Below are 12,789 nucleotides of genomic sequence, written 5' to 3'. Positions count from 1 at the left end.
TCTCATGTTGCTGAACTGTAGGTGCCATCATCCCAGGCTCTTGACCAGGTTTCCTGGGGCTGAGGGGCATAAATGTTCCCCATAAGTGCTCTAAGTCTGGGGTTGGGAATCTGCATTCCAAAAGCTATATTCAACCCTTGCCCTAATTCCATGTGGTGGGCAGATGGAAACATAAGAATAATAATAAGAAGAATGGGGGTGGAGAAAAATAATAATAAGAAGAATAATTTATTATTTATACCCCGCCCATCTGACTGGGTCCCCCCAGCCACTCTGGGCGGCTTCCAACACAAAAATACAATAACCTATTAAACATTAAAAGCTTCCCTAAACAGGGCTGCCTTCAGTTGTCTTCTAAAAGTTTGGTAGCTATTTTTGACATCTGGTGGGAGGGCGTTCCACAGGGCGGGTGCCACTACTGAGAAGGCCCTCTGCCTGGTTCCCTCTAGCTTCTCTTCTCACAGCAAGGGAACCACCAGAAGGCCCTCGGCGCTGGACCTCAGTGTCCGGGCAGAACGATGGGGGTGGAGGCACTCCTTCAGGTATACTGGACCGAGGCCGTTTAGGGCTTTAAAGGTCAGCACCAACACTTGGAATTGTGCTCGGAAACGTACTGGGAGCCAGTGTAGGTCTATCAAGACCAGTGTTATGTGGTCTCGGGGGTCTCTCCCAGTCACCAGTTTAGCTGCTGCATTCTGGATTAGTTGTAGCTTCCGGGACACCTTCAAAGGTAGCCCCACGTAAAGCGCATTGCAGTAGTCCAAGCGAGAGATAACCAGAGCATGCACCACTCTGGCGAGACAGTCTGCGGGCAGGTAGGGTCTCAGCCTGCGTACCAGATAGAGCTGTAAAACAGGTGCCCTGGACACAGAATTGACCTGCGCCTCCATGGACAGCTAGGAGTCCAAAATGACTCCCAGGCTGCGCACCTGGTCCTTCAGGGGCACAGTTACCCCATTCGGGACCAGGGAATCCTCCACACCTGCCCGCCTCCTGTCCCCCAAAAACAGTACTTCTGTCTTGTCAGGATTCAACCTCAATCTGTTAGCCGCCATCCATCCTCCAACTGCCTCCAGGCACTCACACAGGACCTTCACCGCCTTCACTGTTTCCAGATTGAAAGAGAGGTAGAGCTGGGTATCATCTGCATACTGACAAGGAAGGGAAGAAGGGAGAAAAACAGATGGTGGGTGGGTGGGTGGGGAGAGGCGGAGCTGAAAGGGATGGACCTGGGTCCTGCTCCTCTTGGTGGAAACTTTGAACAGCTTTCAAATCAACTCTGCTTTATAGAAAAAGTGACAGATTGCAGCTCCCCAAAAGTCTGACTCTGGGTATTTAAAATATATATTTTTTTAAAACACGACACGTTGAAGTTTTTCCTGAAATAATTTTTTCCTGGATAAATTTTGTGAAATAAATAAAATGTGTGAGTTGCATTTGAGCAAGTCTGGTAGGGACACTACCCTACAATCAATAATAATAATAATAATAATAATAATAATAATAATAATAATAATAATAATAATAATTTATACCCTGCCCTCCCCAGCCAAGACCGGGCTCAGGGCGGCTAACACCAGATATAAAACAATTGATTGAAATACAACGGATTTGGGCTGGGGACAGTAAACAGTGTCGAGAACAGAAAAATAAATGGGGGGGGGGGAAATACAGCGATTTTGAACTTGGGTGGCCAGCAGATGCTGAAGAGGAGAGGGCTTCTGCAGCTTGAACAGCTGTGCAAATTAGGAGAGGAAAAATTGAAGCTGACGTCATTTGCAATTTGCGTGCCGAGTTACACCTGTTGATTTTGTCTCCTAACCTGAGCAAACTCTGGAAAAGTGAAGGAGCCCCGTTCCCTTTTTGCATCGGCCCATGTCTACGACTTTTAAATAAACAGGACTTGTCAATGAATGCAAACTAAGCCCGGTGGCCCCTTCGTAGAAAAAGTAGTAGCGCTAGCTTATAATATCATAATGAAGCTGAGCCACGCGGAGCGATATAACCGCGAGAAGGCATCGCGACGCTTGTAAACGCCTCCTCACGTGCAACGCCTCTCCCGGCTCTTCGGCCGAGCCTTGCAAAGCGAAAGGGAAAGCGGAGATTCCATTGGTCACAGCTGTTACCAATCCCGGCCAATCAGAAATGTCGGAGCCGCCCTTTGCGCGGAGGGAGAGACGAGAGGCGGCGTTCTCTTCACCATCAGGGAAGCGTCGGAGAAAAGACTACAACTCCCATGAGGCCGTTCTGCGCGGCTGCCAGCGAAGCGGGCGAGGACACGTGCCGCAGAAGCTTTTGGGAACTGTAGTTCGGTGTTCTTACTAGGCGCGCCCGGCGGGTAATTACAGCGCTGTGTTTAAAGGGGCGAGAGTTTGCAGCGCTTGTTTGCTTGCAACTTCATTCCGCTCCTGCGTTTGTTCGTCAAAAGTCTTCGAAGTTTTCCACTGCGGAGGCTGCAGTTTCTGCTGCTTTTAAACGGGAGAGCCCCCTTTCCAGGGCTCCAGTTTGGGTTGACTGTGAGTTGCCTGTCTGGGTAAGCTGAGCTGTGGCTTTTTAAAGTATTTTATTTTTATTTTATGCGTCGAATCTGCGTCGAATAGGGCGATCGGGCTTAACAATACAAATCAGGCTGACTCCCAGTTCTCTTAATAGTGCAAATCCTTTATTTACGTCCTCTACGTGGGGTGATGCCGCCCGCAGTCTGAATGTCCTTTAAGCACGCTGGTGCTCTTTAGATTTTGGATTTTGGACTACAGTTCCCGAGTTGGGAGTTGTAGCCCCAAACATTTGGCAGGCAGGTGCTTTACTCCTTTGGTCCACCCTAGAGATCTGAGAGCTGCTGGTAATTTTGGCTTTAATGCTGTTTATGTGCTGCAGCTACATGATAGTGATGTACAATAACGGACAAATCTAATTGGTGCATACAGAGTACAGGTGTCTCGTTTTAAGTAAATTCTACAATATATTACTTTGTTACTACTACTCCAGGAGAATTGCCATGACCTGAATCTAATTATATTGGACCCACACAAGAGCATATGGGCTGGAGAGAGACACTGTATGTTGTTTGTTCCTTATTTCTCAGTATTATACATTTATATCCACGCTCAAGGCTGCGGTTGTGGGTCTAATTTCCTCCATGCTATTCTGGAGCAACCCACTGGCTGAGAGGTGGTGACTGGTCCAAGCTCACCCAGTGAGTTGCATGGCTGATTTTGGCTCGCTGGTCACTTAAAACTCCTCCACCTTGTTCTACATTCTTGGGGTGGGGATGTAGATGTGAGTGAACTGGAGTGGAATGTTTTCATGACTAAATAACAGAGGCAAGGTCTGCTGGATTGTTTCTCTGTGGGGCTAGACTCATGTACCACCTGCTCCTGTTTCTGTTGCTCTTTTCATTGCACCCTCGCTTCTCCAGGAGCTTGACACGGTGGAGCTGGAGTTGTCCTTTGGAAATTGCAAGATGATAACTCCAACCCCTTCTCTCTCTCCCCCCCCACTTGTAGACCGGAGCAGTTCAAGACAGAAGAGTCTTTTGCAACTTGTTCAGTCAAAGGTGTCTCCAAACTCTGCTGGATAAGAAAAGCCAAATCCCATATTTTAATCTGCACTGCATTTTTTTAAAAAAATTGAGCCATGGACAGAGAGAACATCACACACATGCTTTTATTAGAGACAGTTTGTTCTGTCTGCCAGACGTGTTTCCGTGATCCTGTGATCCTAGACTGCGGGCACAATTTCTGCCATCCCTGCGTGGCAAAGTGCGAGGAATTTTGCGGGAGAGTCCTCTGCCCTCTGTGCAAAAATCCTCAGCCGAGTCGGAAACAGAACATGAAATTGGGCACAGTCACTGAATTGTTCCAGCAGCTGACCGTGTGTGCAAGACAAGCGTCAAGAGAGGACGAAATCTGCCTGCAGCATGAGCAGCCCTTGATTTTTTTTTGTAAGCGCGACAAGGCCCTCCTCTGCTCGAAATGTGTTGAATCCATGGAGTCTCCAGCTGTTCTGGGTGTGGCAGAAGCTGTCCAAGAATACAAGGTGGGGTTCCTCTATAGGTGAGATTTGAGGGGTGGGGAGAAATAATATTTGCATGTTCTGAACAAGGTGGCTGAGCTAGAGGAGAAAGACTGTGGATAGGGAGGAAGCTTGTTCCCTGAGGCTGTGTAAACATTATAGCTTTAAAGCATGCTTTCCAACCCCCTCAGAGAATTGTGGGAGCCGTAGTTAACCACTCACTGAGTTACAATTCCCGGCAACCCTTTAACAAACTACAATGCCCAAAATTCTTTGTGGGGTGGAAGGAAGTTATTTCAATGTGCTTTAAAGGCATATCGTATATGGAGTCTGTCATTGGAAAGGCTCTTTTATGTTCTGTGTCTAATGAAGTTGTCGGCCAGGACAGAAATCTTGTCCTGGCCTTGGGAGCAAGGGGAACACTGTGTGGTTTGCTGAGGGCTGGGAAGAGGGCATAGGAGACTGGGAAGCTAATGAATTGGAGTCCAGGAGCAAACTGAGTGGGGAAGAGGCAAAGGCCTTGAAAGAGGAAATCAACATGAGGAGGACTGAGTAAAAATGCAAGCAACTGGGAAAGAGGACCATTTTACAGGGTTTAGTTTTTGGAAGGTCATTGCTTTGGTTTTGGGCCTCGCCCTCTAGTACTTGCAGCAGAACATCTAAAAGGCCCATTCTTTCTTTTCAGGATTGTTACGTTCAGTACGCCGACACTATAAAGAAGGAGAAAGAAGAGATAATGGCACACAAGTTAGTCACAGACCTGGAAAGCCAATCTATGCTAGTAGGTAGCCACTTCCACTGGGAAACTATCAAGTAGAACTCGGCTTCTTCAAACAGTCTTGTGGATTATTAGAAGGAAAGATTTACACATTGGTCCTATTATAAATTAAATAGTTATATTTCTGGGCTTCTTTGTGTTTTGTTTCTGGAAGTTGGGAATGAAAGCTTTCCAGGGCAGGGATAGCCAATGCCGCACTCTCAGGATGCTGTTGGTCTGCACCTCCCCTTCAGGTTACGTCCCGCGGTGACCTGGAAGTACCGGAAAGGGTTACGTCCGGGTTTCACCGCTCACGCATGCGCAGAAGCGCAAAATGACGTCACGCGCATGTACAGAAGTGGCGAATCATGAATCGCAAACTGCGCGTGTGCAGACACGCCGCTGCGGGTTGCGCTCTTTTCATGTTGCGAACGGGCGTTCACAACCAGAAGTACCACTGTACTACTGTATTATTATTATTATTATTATTATTATTTATTATATATGTGAATCACTTTAAAAGACATATCCTCCTTCCTCAGAGGCTTTTGTAGGGCTTGCTCTCTCTCTCTGTGGCTCTGTGTGTATGTACATGTGCTTTGGTTTAAAGAATTCCTTTTGTATACCACTTGCGTCCTAATGCTGTGCTGACCGACTTCCTGTCTTCTGATGTGCTTCTTCCCCCACATCCCCACTTCCAACACATCTCCATCTGCTTCTTGAAGGAAAAGGCAGAAATCATCAAGCAAAGGATGACGTCCGCTTTCAAGGAAATAAACGAGTTTCTGGCACAACAAGAGAAGTTTCTTCTTGCCCAACATGCGGAGATAATGCTGGACATTGCTCGGGGAAGGGACAACCACGTGGTCAGACTGTTTCGGCGTGTCGCCTTTCTGGATAGCCTCCTCGAGGAGATGGAGAAGTGTCACCAGACGCCGAATGAGCTCCTGAAGGTTAGGCTGTGGAAGAAATGGCGGGGGCTTTTCTCTTTGGGGTGGACTGGTACCAAACTCTCAATTCACTTTACCGCAGGCAGCCTTATAACCACTTTGGGATTCCACTGCTTGTTAAAACCTGTTTCACTCTGCAATTCTCAGGCTCTTCTTGGTGCTAGCTAGTGATGAGCCTCTGAATGTCTTCTTGTGTACTTTATTTATTTCTGTTTCTATTTCTATTAAATTTTTTACCTATCCTTCACCATGGGGACCTGGGGAAGGTTACAACCATTAAAAAATAATACATTTAAAAATACCTCGTTTTGAGTCCGGGATCCGTTCTGGAGCCCCAGATGCTAGATGAAAAGGATGCACGACAAAGCGCTGCTCTGTGCACTTCTGCAGAGTGGTTTGCACTTCTGCGCAAAGCGCAATTTAGCGCTTCTGTGCATTCACAAGCAGCAAACCTGGAAGTAACTCATTCCAGTACTTGTGGGTTTGCCGCGGACATTCGACGAAATGGAGGCTCGGCGAGGCGGACTCAAAACAAGGTAGCACTGTTTTAAAATTTCTGGGGGTTGGGCAGGGCCACGTATATCTCCCATGCTGACCTGCCTCATAAGGTTGATGTTTACATAATAAGCGAAACACCCACATAGGCTGTTTCAAGTTCCTGGGAAGAAATGATGAATATTTATATAGGCTTGGATTGTTTTTGGGTTGGCTAAATTTTTGTGAAACATCTCTCACTGCTGTGCCACAAAATATTGGAAGCAAAGGTCCCCTCCCTTGCCATACAAAGTAGGCTGCCATCAGCTGCTGTTTTGTGAAGGTTGTTAATATTGCTTTATAGATGCAGTGATTAATCATACAATGCGACTTTTGCTTTAATTATGATGTTTAGCTTTCTTTTTTTAGCTGCTGCCTTGTTTTATAGATCATCATTGTTTTGCTGATTGGTTAATTATTCCATATGATTTAGGCTGTATTTGCGATGTTCTATTGTTTCTTTATTGCTTATTGTTATTTATTGTTTGTAAGCCACTTTGGGATTTATTTGAAAAGCGACATAGAAATCTAATCAATCAAATCAGGGAGCATTGCTCTCTGAAATCTTCCAGAATTGCCTGAAGCAGGAACTGAACTACACCTCTCTCTTTCTCCTCTCTCCCCCTCCCTCTCTCTCTCTCTTTATAGGGTGTTAGACGCACCTTGGAGAAGTAAGTGGGTCCCGTAGCAACACACACCCTGCAGAGTAAAACATGTTGGCAGTTCTGGCTTAATATTGTGGGTTTGTCATGGACGCTTGTCCCAGGACAATTGTCCCAGTTCTGGTCCATTTTGCCATCTGGTTCTAGGCCTGGATGGCCTTTGGGTTTCTAAAAGCCCTACGTTACCTCCATACCCTGCCTGTAAACCTGAGGTTTTCTGATGAACGTATCATCCTTGGTTAACAGTTAGCAAACACAGTTGTTGGCTGCTGCTGCTGCTGTTCTACACCCAACATGGGAGGGACAAGTGGGTAAATGCGAATAAATACAGTGGTACCTCAGGTTAAGAACTTTGCTTCAGAATGAGAACGGAAATCGCGCGGCAGCAGCAGGAGGCCCCATTAGCTAAAGCGGTACCTCAGGTTAAGAACAGTTTCAGGTTAAGAACGGACATCCAGAATGAATTAAGTTCTTAACCTGAGGTACCACTGTAAACTTAACTCAAAGTAGAAACTGTAAAAAGATTTAGACAGATTTTTCTGAGCACTTGAGGTAAAAAAAAAAGGTAATTGGAACCAACTGTTTTCAAGACATTTCATTCCGAATCTCCTAGACAGAGAAGTTGATGACAGGTGGTTGTTCTGCCGTCACCCCCCAAATAAATCCTGGCTACAGCCATGACTCCCAAAAACCTTGGAACAAACCCTGCGCATTATTCCCCGTCCCCACAGCCTCTCCTTGGAGCAGAGGAAGAGGAGGCTATAATTTAGGCCACGTAATGAGAGAGGGTAACCAGAATGCTTCACTGCTATGCATACAGCAATTGGTAGGGGCCCCATTGAATTTGGGTCTCTGGCTATAGTCCCCATTGAGCTCATTTGCTCTTTTCTGTTTACTGTTTCTGTATTGTGAGGTTGGTTGCTTAAAAAATATCTCTTTTTCCAGATTTGAGGAGGAGTTTGCGAGTCCAGTGGCTTTTCCACCAGCAAAGCGATGGGGACTCTATGGTTGGCATGATTTGACGTTCCTTCTGCACTCTGCTGTAGAAAAATTCACAGGTGAGAGAAGGGCTGGGGCAAAAAAAAGTTAAAATGGCCCCGTAGTATAGTACTCCAAAAGTGTGTGTCTGCTGCTTGAGCCTGGCAGGACGGATGGGGAATTCTCAGCATTGGTTGAGAAGGTGGCAATAGTTAACTGTGCGGAGGGCAGTGGTCAAAATGGCTTCTTTTTAGAAGAGTTTGGATTTGATATCCCGCTTTATCACTACCCGAAGGAGTCTCAAAGCGGCTAACATTCTCCTTTCCCTTCCTCCCCCACAACAAACACTCTGTGAGGTGAGTGGGGCTGAGAGACTTCAGAGAAGTGTGACTGGCCCAAGGTCACCCAGCAGCTGCAGGTGGAGGAGCAGAGATGCGAACCCGGTTCACCAGATTACGAGTCTATCGCTCTTAACCACTACACCACACTGGCTCTCTCTTTTAGGTCTTGTTTTGGAATTTTGTTACCTAGGACAGGGTCAGGGAAGCTTTTGCAGTCCAGGTTTCCTTCTGGGTGACTTTCTGAGGGTCACATTCCAGTGATGGAGGGGACCAGAAGCAGAAGTGGTGGAGCAGCATCTGCAGATGTTTCTACACTCATTCACACGTGCCTCTGTCCTCCACGCTTTGTGAAGAGTTCAAGGACGCATTGCGGATGGGCAGAAAGTCTGAGTATGAAGCAGTGGGTGGGGAAAGAACTGTTGGAATGAGTTGTGCTTTTGCTTAATGTGTGTTCTTCCCCCCCAGGCACTCTGGCATCTGGATATCCAATGCAGGAAGGTAAACATGAGAGACCAATGGGGGGCCAAATTCACAGGGTGGCTGGTTGGAACAATACCTTTCAGTCATCAGGTGATGGGCTGAAGAGGAACACTTTAAAAAAGAGTTCTTCCTGAAAGTTGTTAATGAGGGCAAAGGATGTACCTCATTCCAGAAATTGGGAACAACCGCCCACCCACCCCCGGAAGGCCTGGTCACAAGTCAACACCATCATTATGGTGCCATTGCTGTTTTCTATTCCCAGGCAAAAATCCACTAGCATTTACCCAGGCCTCTCAATCTTAATTTTCTGCTTGTCTTTTAGTTGAGTTTGATCTGGTCTTTATTGGTTTATTTTAGGTTGTGCTTGCTCTTGCTCACAAGTCACTTTGAGTTGGCCTTTCTGAAGAAAAAGTGACTAATGAATATGATAAATACCGTATTTTTCGCTCCATAAGACACAGTGAGTGCGCAGATAGGGAGAGCTGCGCAGCACCCCTTCAGCGACATGCCTGTCCTGGAAGCCGGAGGACGAACAGAAGGGTCTCCTTCTATTCCTCCTCCAGCTTCACAGCAAGGTGCCTGTCCTGCAAAGCCGGAGGAGGAACAGAAGGGTCTCCTTCTGTTACTTCTCCAGCTTCACTTGAAGGGGCGCTGTGAAGTTCTCCCTCTCTGCGCAGTGCCTCTCCTTTGCAGGAAAGGCGCTGTGCAGAGAGGAAGAACTGCCCAGCGCCCCTTCAGCAATGTGCCTCTTCGGGCAGGGGGAGCCTTCATCCTGCTGCCCTGAAGAGGCTTGGCGCGGTTATCCCAGAAGCCAGAACAGCCACACGGTATCCCAGAAACCAGATCCCTCTTGCTGTTCTGGCTTCTGGGATTCAGAATAATTTTTTTCTAGTTTTCCTCCCCCCCAAAACTAGGTGTGTCTTATCGTCTGGTGCATCCTATAGAGCGAAAAATATGGTAATAGCCAGGCAGCCCCGAACAGCAGCACAATGAACTTGGCCCCCAACTTGTTCATAAGGCAGTTGTTTTTTCATCCGGAACTCTCCGGAACTCAGTTCTGGCACCTCTCAGGTGGGCACCAATGCCATTCTAAGAGAACAAGGGAAGTGTTCACAGTGTGTTCTGGCACCTCTTTTCCAGAAAAATAGCACTGTACGATGGATGAGGAGTGGAGGGTGCTCTTTAGACAGACTTTGGAGCCAGCCACAGCTGGACCACTTTTCTCCCTAGCTCAGGTTATGTATTGTTCTCAGCCCGACTGCTGGTTTCGCCATCATTTACATTCTCCTTCTCTCTGCCTTCTAGTAAGCGTGACTTTGGATCCAGACATGGGTAGCCCGCAGTACTCCCTATCGGATGATCTGAAAAGTCTGAGGAAAGATGGCCCTCTAGATCTGGCCAGTGATGTCCTTGGCCGCCTTCCTTTTGTGTTGGGATGTAATGTATTCACCACAGGCCGCCACTGCTGGGAAGTCATGGTGCACGGTGAGGACGACTGGGCTGTGGGCGTGACCAGGATTTCTTTGAAGAGGAAGAAGAGAAGCACAGCTACCTTTAGCCCCTCAGAAGGGATCTGGGCGATAGGCAAGTGGAAAGGCGGCTATGCAATGTTCACCTCTCCCAAAACTCCTGTGCCCATGAGCGGAGAGGTGCTGAAGAGGATCAGAGTGTCCTTGAACTGTGACGGGAAGCAGGTGTCTTTTGCCAACGCTGACAGTGGCGCTGTGCTTGCCAAGTTCCAGACAGCTTCATTCTTGGGGGAGCCGCTTCTCCCCATCTTCTGGTTGGAAGGAAAAACCTGCCTCTCTGTCTCCTGAGGCAGCCATGTTTCACCCCACAGGCCCTCCTGCCCACTGACCTCCAGCCTCTCGTTCCTCACTTCACATTTCCCTCTACCACTGTTCCTCACCCCTGACTCCACCATCCATAGAAATGACTCTTCCCGTGGTGTGACATCGTAGGCCGAATTTCTGTATTCGCCTTGGTCATTTGCTTAGTATGTTTATGGGAGTTTCTCAGCCGATGAGGAGCCTTCTGTGAGATTTTTGTTTTTCCCAGTGAGAGAAGAGGATCCTGATATGAGGAGGGTTGGGGGTTGAACCCGGTAAATTCAGGGTTTAGTATTCCATAAGAGAACACTCCAGTTTTATTCACCACAATTTGTTTTATAGTTGTGTATGAAGCAAATGTTCATTTTTTTAAAGAACAAAGAGCACGTGTGTTCACTTGTTTTGTTTAGGGCATGGGAATGGTGAATTTGGGATGGCTTTTAATGAACTGATCCAATAAAAGGTTTGTACTTTTGTGGTTTCTTTTTTTTCCTTCCAATTTTTTAAATTAATTTTCACAAAATTATAAGCAAACAAGACAGACAAACAAACAACCACAAATCATAATCTTATTAAAAATTATACTTATTAACATTGTTAAGTGACTTCCTCGCTTCCCCTTGGTTGAATTTCCATGCATATCCATTTAACGGTTTTCCAAATCACAGTTCTTATAAAATTTACCTTTCGCTTTAACATCTTTCAATCTTTTCATTTTGAAATTATACAAATTGATTCATCACTTAACCTATATAAAATCCTAAGCCAATTAGTTATCTGCAAGTTATTTCCAACTAATTTAACTTAACATATTTAATTAAATAATCAATTATTTTTCCCATTCTTCCTGGTACTCCTCCTCCTCCGGGTCGTGGACTCTTAGGTCGGCTAGCTCCAAAAAGTCCATCATCTTCATCTGCCATTCTTCTATCATTGGTAATTCTTGGGTTTTCCACTTTTTACCTAATAAAATACGAGCAGCAGTTGTGACATACAAAAATAACCAGGCCTCTGGTTTCTTTATGAATATATATTTCAACATTTTTTTCAATTCATTATATATCTTTTCCCAGAAGTCTTCCACTTTGGGGCAGATCCACCACATGTGATAGAAAGTTCCTTCCTTTATTAGCATTTCCAACATAAAGTATCACAGTTATGATATATCTTAGCTAATTTAACAGGAGTTAAATACCATCTGTACATCATTTTCATTATATTTTCCTTTAACACAGCACATGCAGTGAACTTAACCCCTTTCTCCCACAGTCTTTCCCAATCCTCGAACATGATATTGTGTCCTACATCTCTTGCCCAATCAGTCATCACAGATTTAACTTATTCATCTTTTGAATGCCACTCTAGCAATAGCTTACACATTTTAGACAATTTTTTACCTTTATTATCCAACAACTCAGTCTCTAACTTAGATTTTTCAGAAGCAAAACCATTTTTCTTATCTAGTTTGAACAGTTCATTAATCTGGTAATAGTGTAACCAATTTAACTTATCTTCAACTTGATCAAATGGTCTTAGTTGGTTCTTTTACTTCTTTCGCCCTCACCCTTCATGCTCAAATGTCTGCTGACCATTTATTTCCACATAGCCCCCCCCCCCGAAATCTACTCCTGTAATCGATCTGTGTGGTGGTTCTCTCAGCATATATTCACAACAACCTTGTGGGGTAACCTAGGCTAAGAGATGAGCAGAAGGAAAGGAGGACCTGCTTCTATTGGTAAAACCTATTTGGTGTTTCGCAACCTTAGCCAGACCTAGCAGAGTACACGCAGAATCCATGGAAGCAATTGGCAACTTGGCTGCAGACAGGATAGAGGAAGCAGGAACCAGGAGCTTGTAGTTAGGTGTTTATTATATACAGTGGACTATTTACAGGAACAGAACACGGATCTTTAGCTAGCTCTCTCTGACACGACACACAACTCCTACACTGACACAGAACTCTGAACCTCCTGAACTCCTAACTAACACATTCCAGTTAGTAGGCCATTAATTATCACTCCCTTGAGAGAGCTTGACCAATCAAGGAGCGGTCTCCATGTCTCTGTTATCACCAGGCAGACTTACTCCTTCAGATTGCCTTCTGGCTGTCTGCCAAACTTTAATTGACTCTGTGTGAGTAGCTGCACATATACAGTTTCCCAACAGCTTTTATAACTGCTTATCACGCACAAAGCACCATCGGTTAAAAGCACATTTAAAGCATATGGCTTTCCCCAACGGATC

General features: G+C 45.8%; 2 protein-coding genes across 5 annotated transcripts in view; one reads left to right on the top strand and one right to left on the bottom strand.

Moving 5' to 3' along the window:
- Positions 1-12,789, bottom strand: part of LOC309365021 (macrophage mannose receptor 1-like) — a 255,572-nt gene that overhangs the window by 86,365 nt on the left and 156,418 nt on the right. The gene's annotated exons all lie outside the window — the stretch shown is intronic.
- Positions 2,279-11,020, top strand: LOC309364879 (zinc finger protein RFP-like). Of its 3 annotated transcripts, none has more exons than XM_081902850.1 (8): positions 2,279-2,516; positions 3,507-4,038; positions 4,700-4,795; positions 5,497-5,724; positions 6,904-6,926; positions 7,863-7,975; positions 8,702-8,734; positions 10,022-11,020. In XM_081902850.1, exons 2-8 carry the CDS (start codon positions 3,637-3,639, stop codon positions 10,531-10,533), a joined length of 1,407 nt encoding a protein of 468 aa, XP_081758976.1. In that variant the 5' UTR covers positions 2,279-2,516; positions 3,507-3,636; the 3' UTR covers positions 10,534-11,020. The 3 variants fall into 3 exon arrangements, with proteins under 3 accessions (XP_081758976.1, XP_081758975.1, XP_081758977.1); XM_081902849.1 differs by having other exon boundaries at positions 2,279-2,533; XM_081902851.1 differs by lacking the exon at positions 2,279-2,516 and having other exon boundaries at positions 3,972-4,055.

Source organism: Podarcis melisellensis (genome assembly GCF_964234715.1).
Source record: "Podarcis melisellensis genome assembly, chromosome: 2".
NCBI classification, from domain to species: domain Eukaryota; kingdom Metazoa; phylum Chordata; class Lepidosauria; order Squamata; family Lacertidae; genus Podarcis; species Podarcis melisellensis.
Note: the sequence above shows the minus strand (reverse complement) of the source record. Positions and strands in the feature narration are given on the sequence as shown.

Bases quoted from the DNA above. Each gene is read 5' to 3' on its own strand.
- LOC309364879 (XM_081902850.1), top strand. From the start codon at position 3,637: ATGGACAGAGAGAACATCACACACATGCTTTTATTAGAGACAGTTTGT. The intron at 4,039-4,699 runs GTGGGGTTCCTC...CTTTCTTTTCAG, and splicing joins AAGCTGTCCAAGAATACAAG to GATTGTTACGTTCAGTACGC. The intron at 7,976-8,701 runs GTGAGAGAAGGG...CTTCCCCCCCAG, and splicing joins TGCTGTAGAAAAATTCACAG to GCACTCTGGCATCTGGATAT.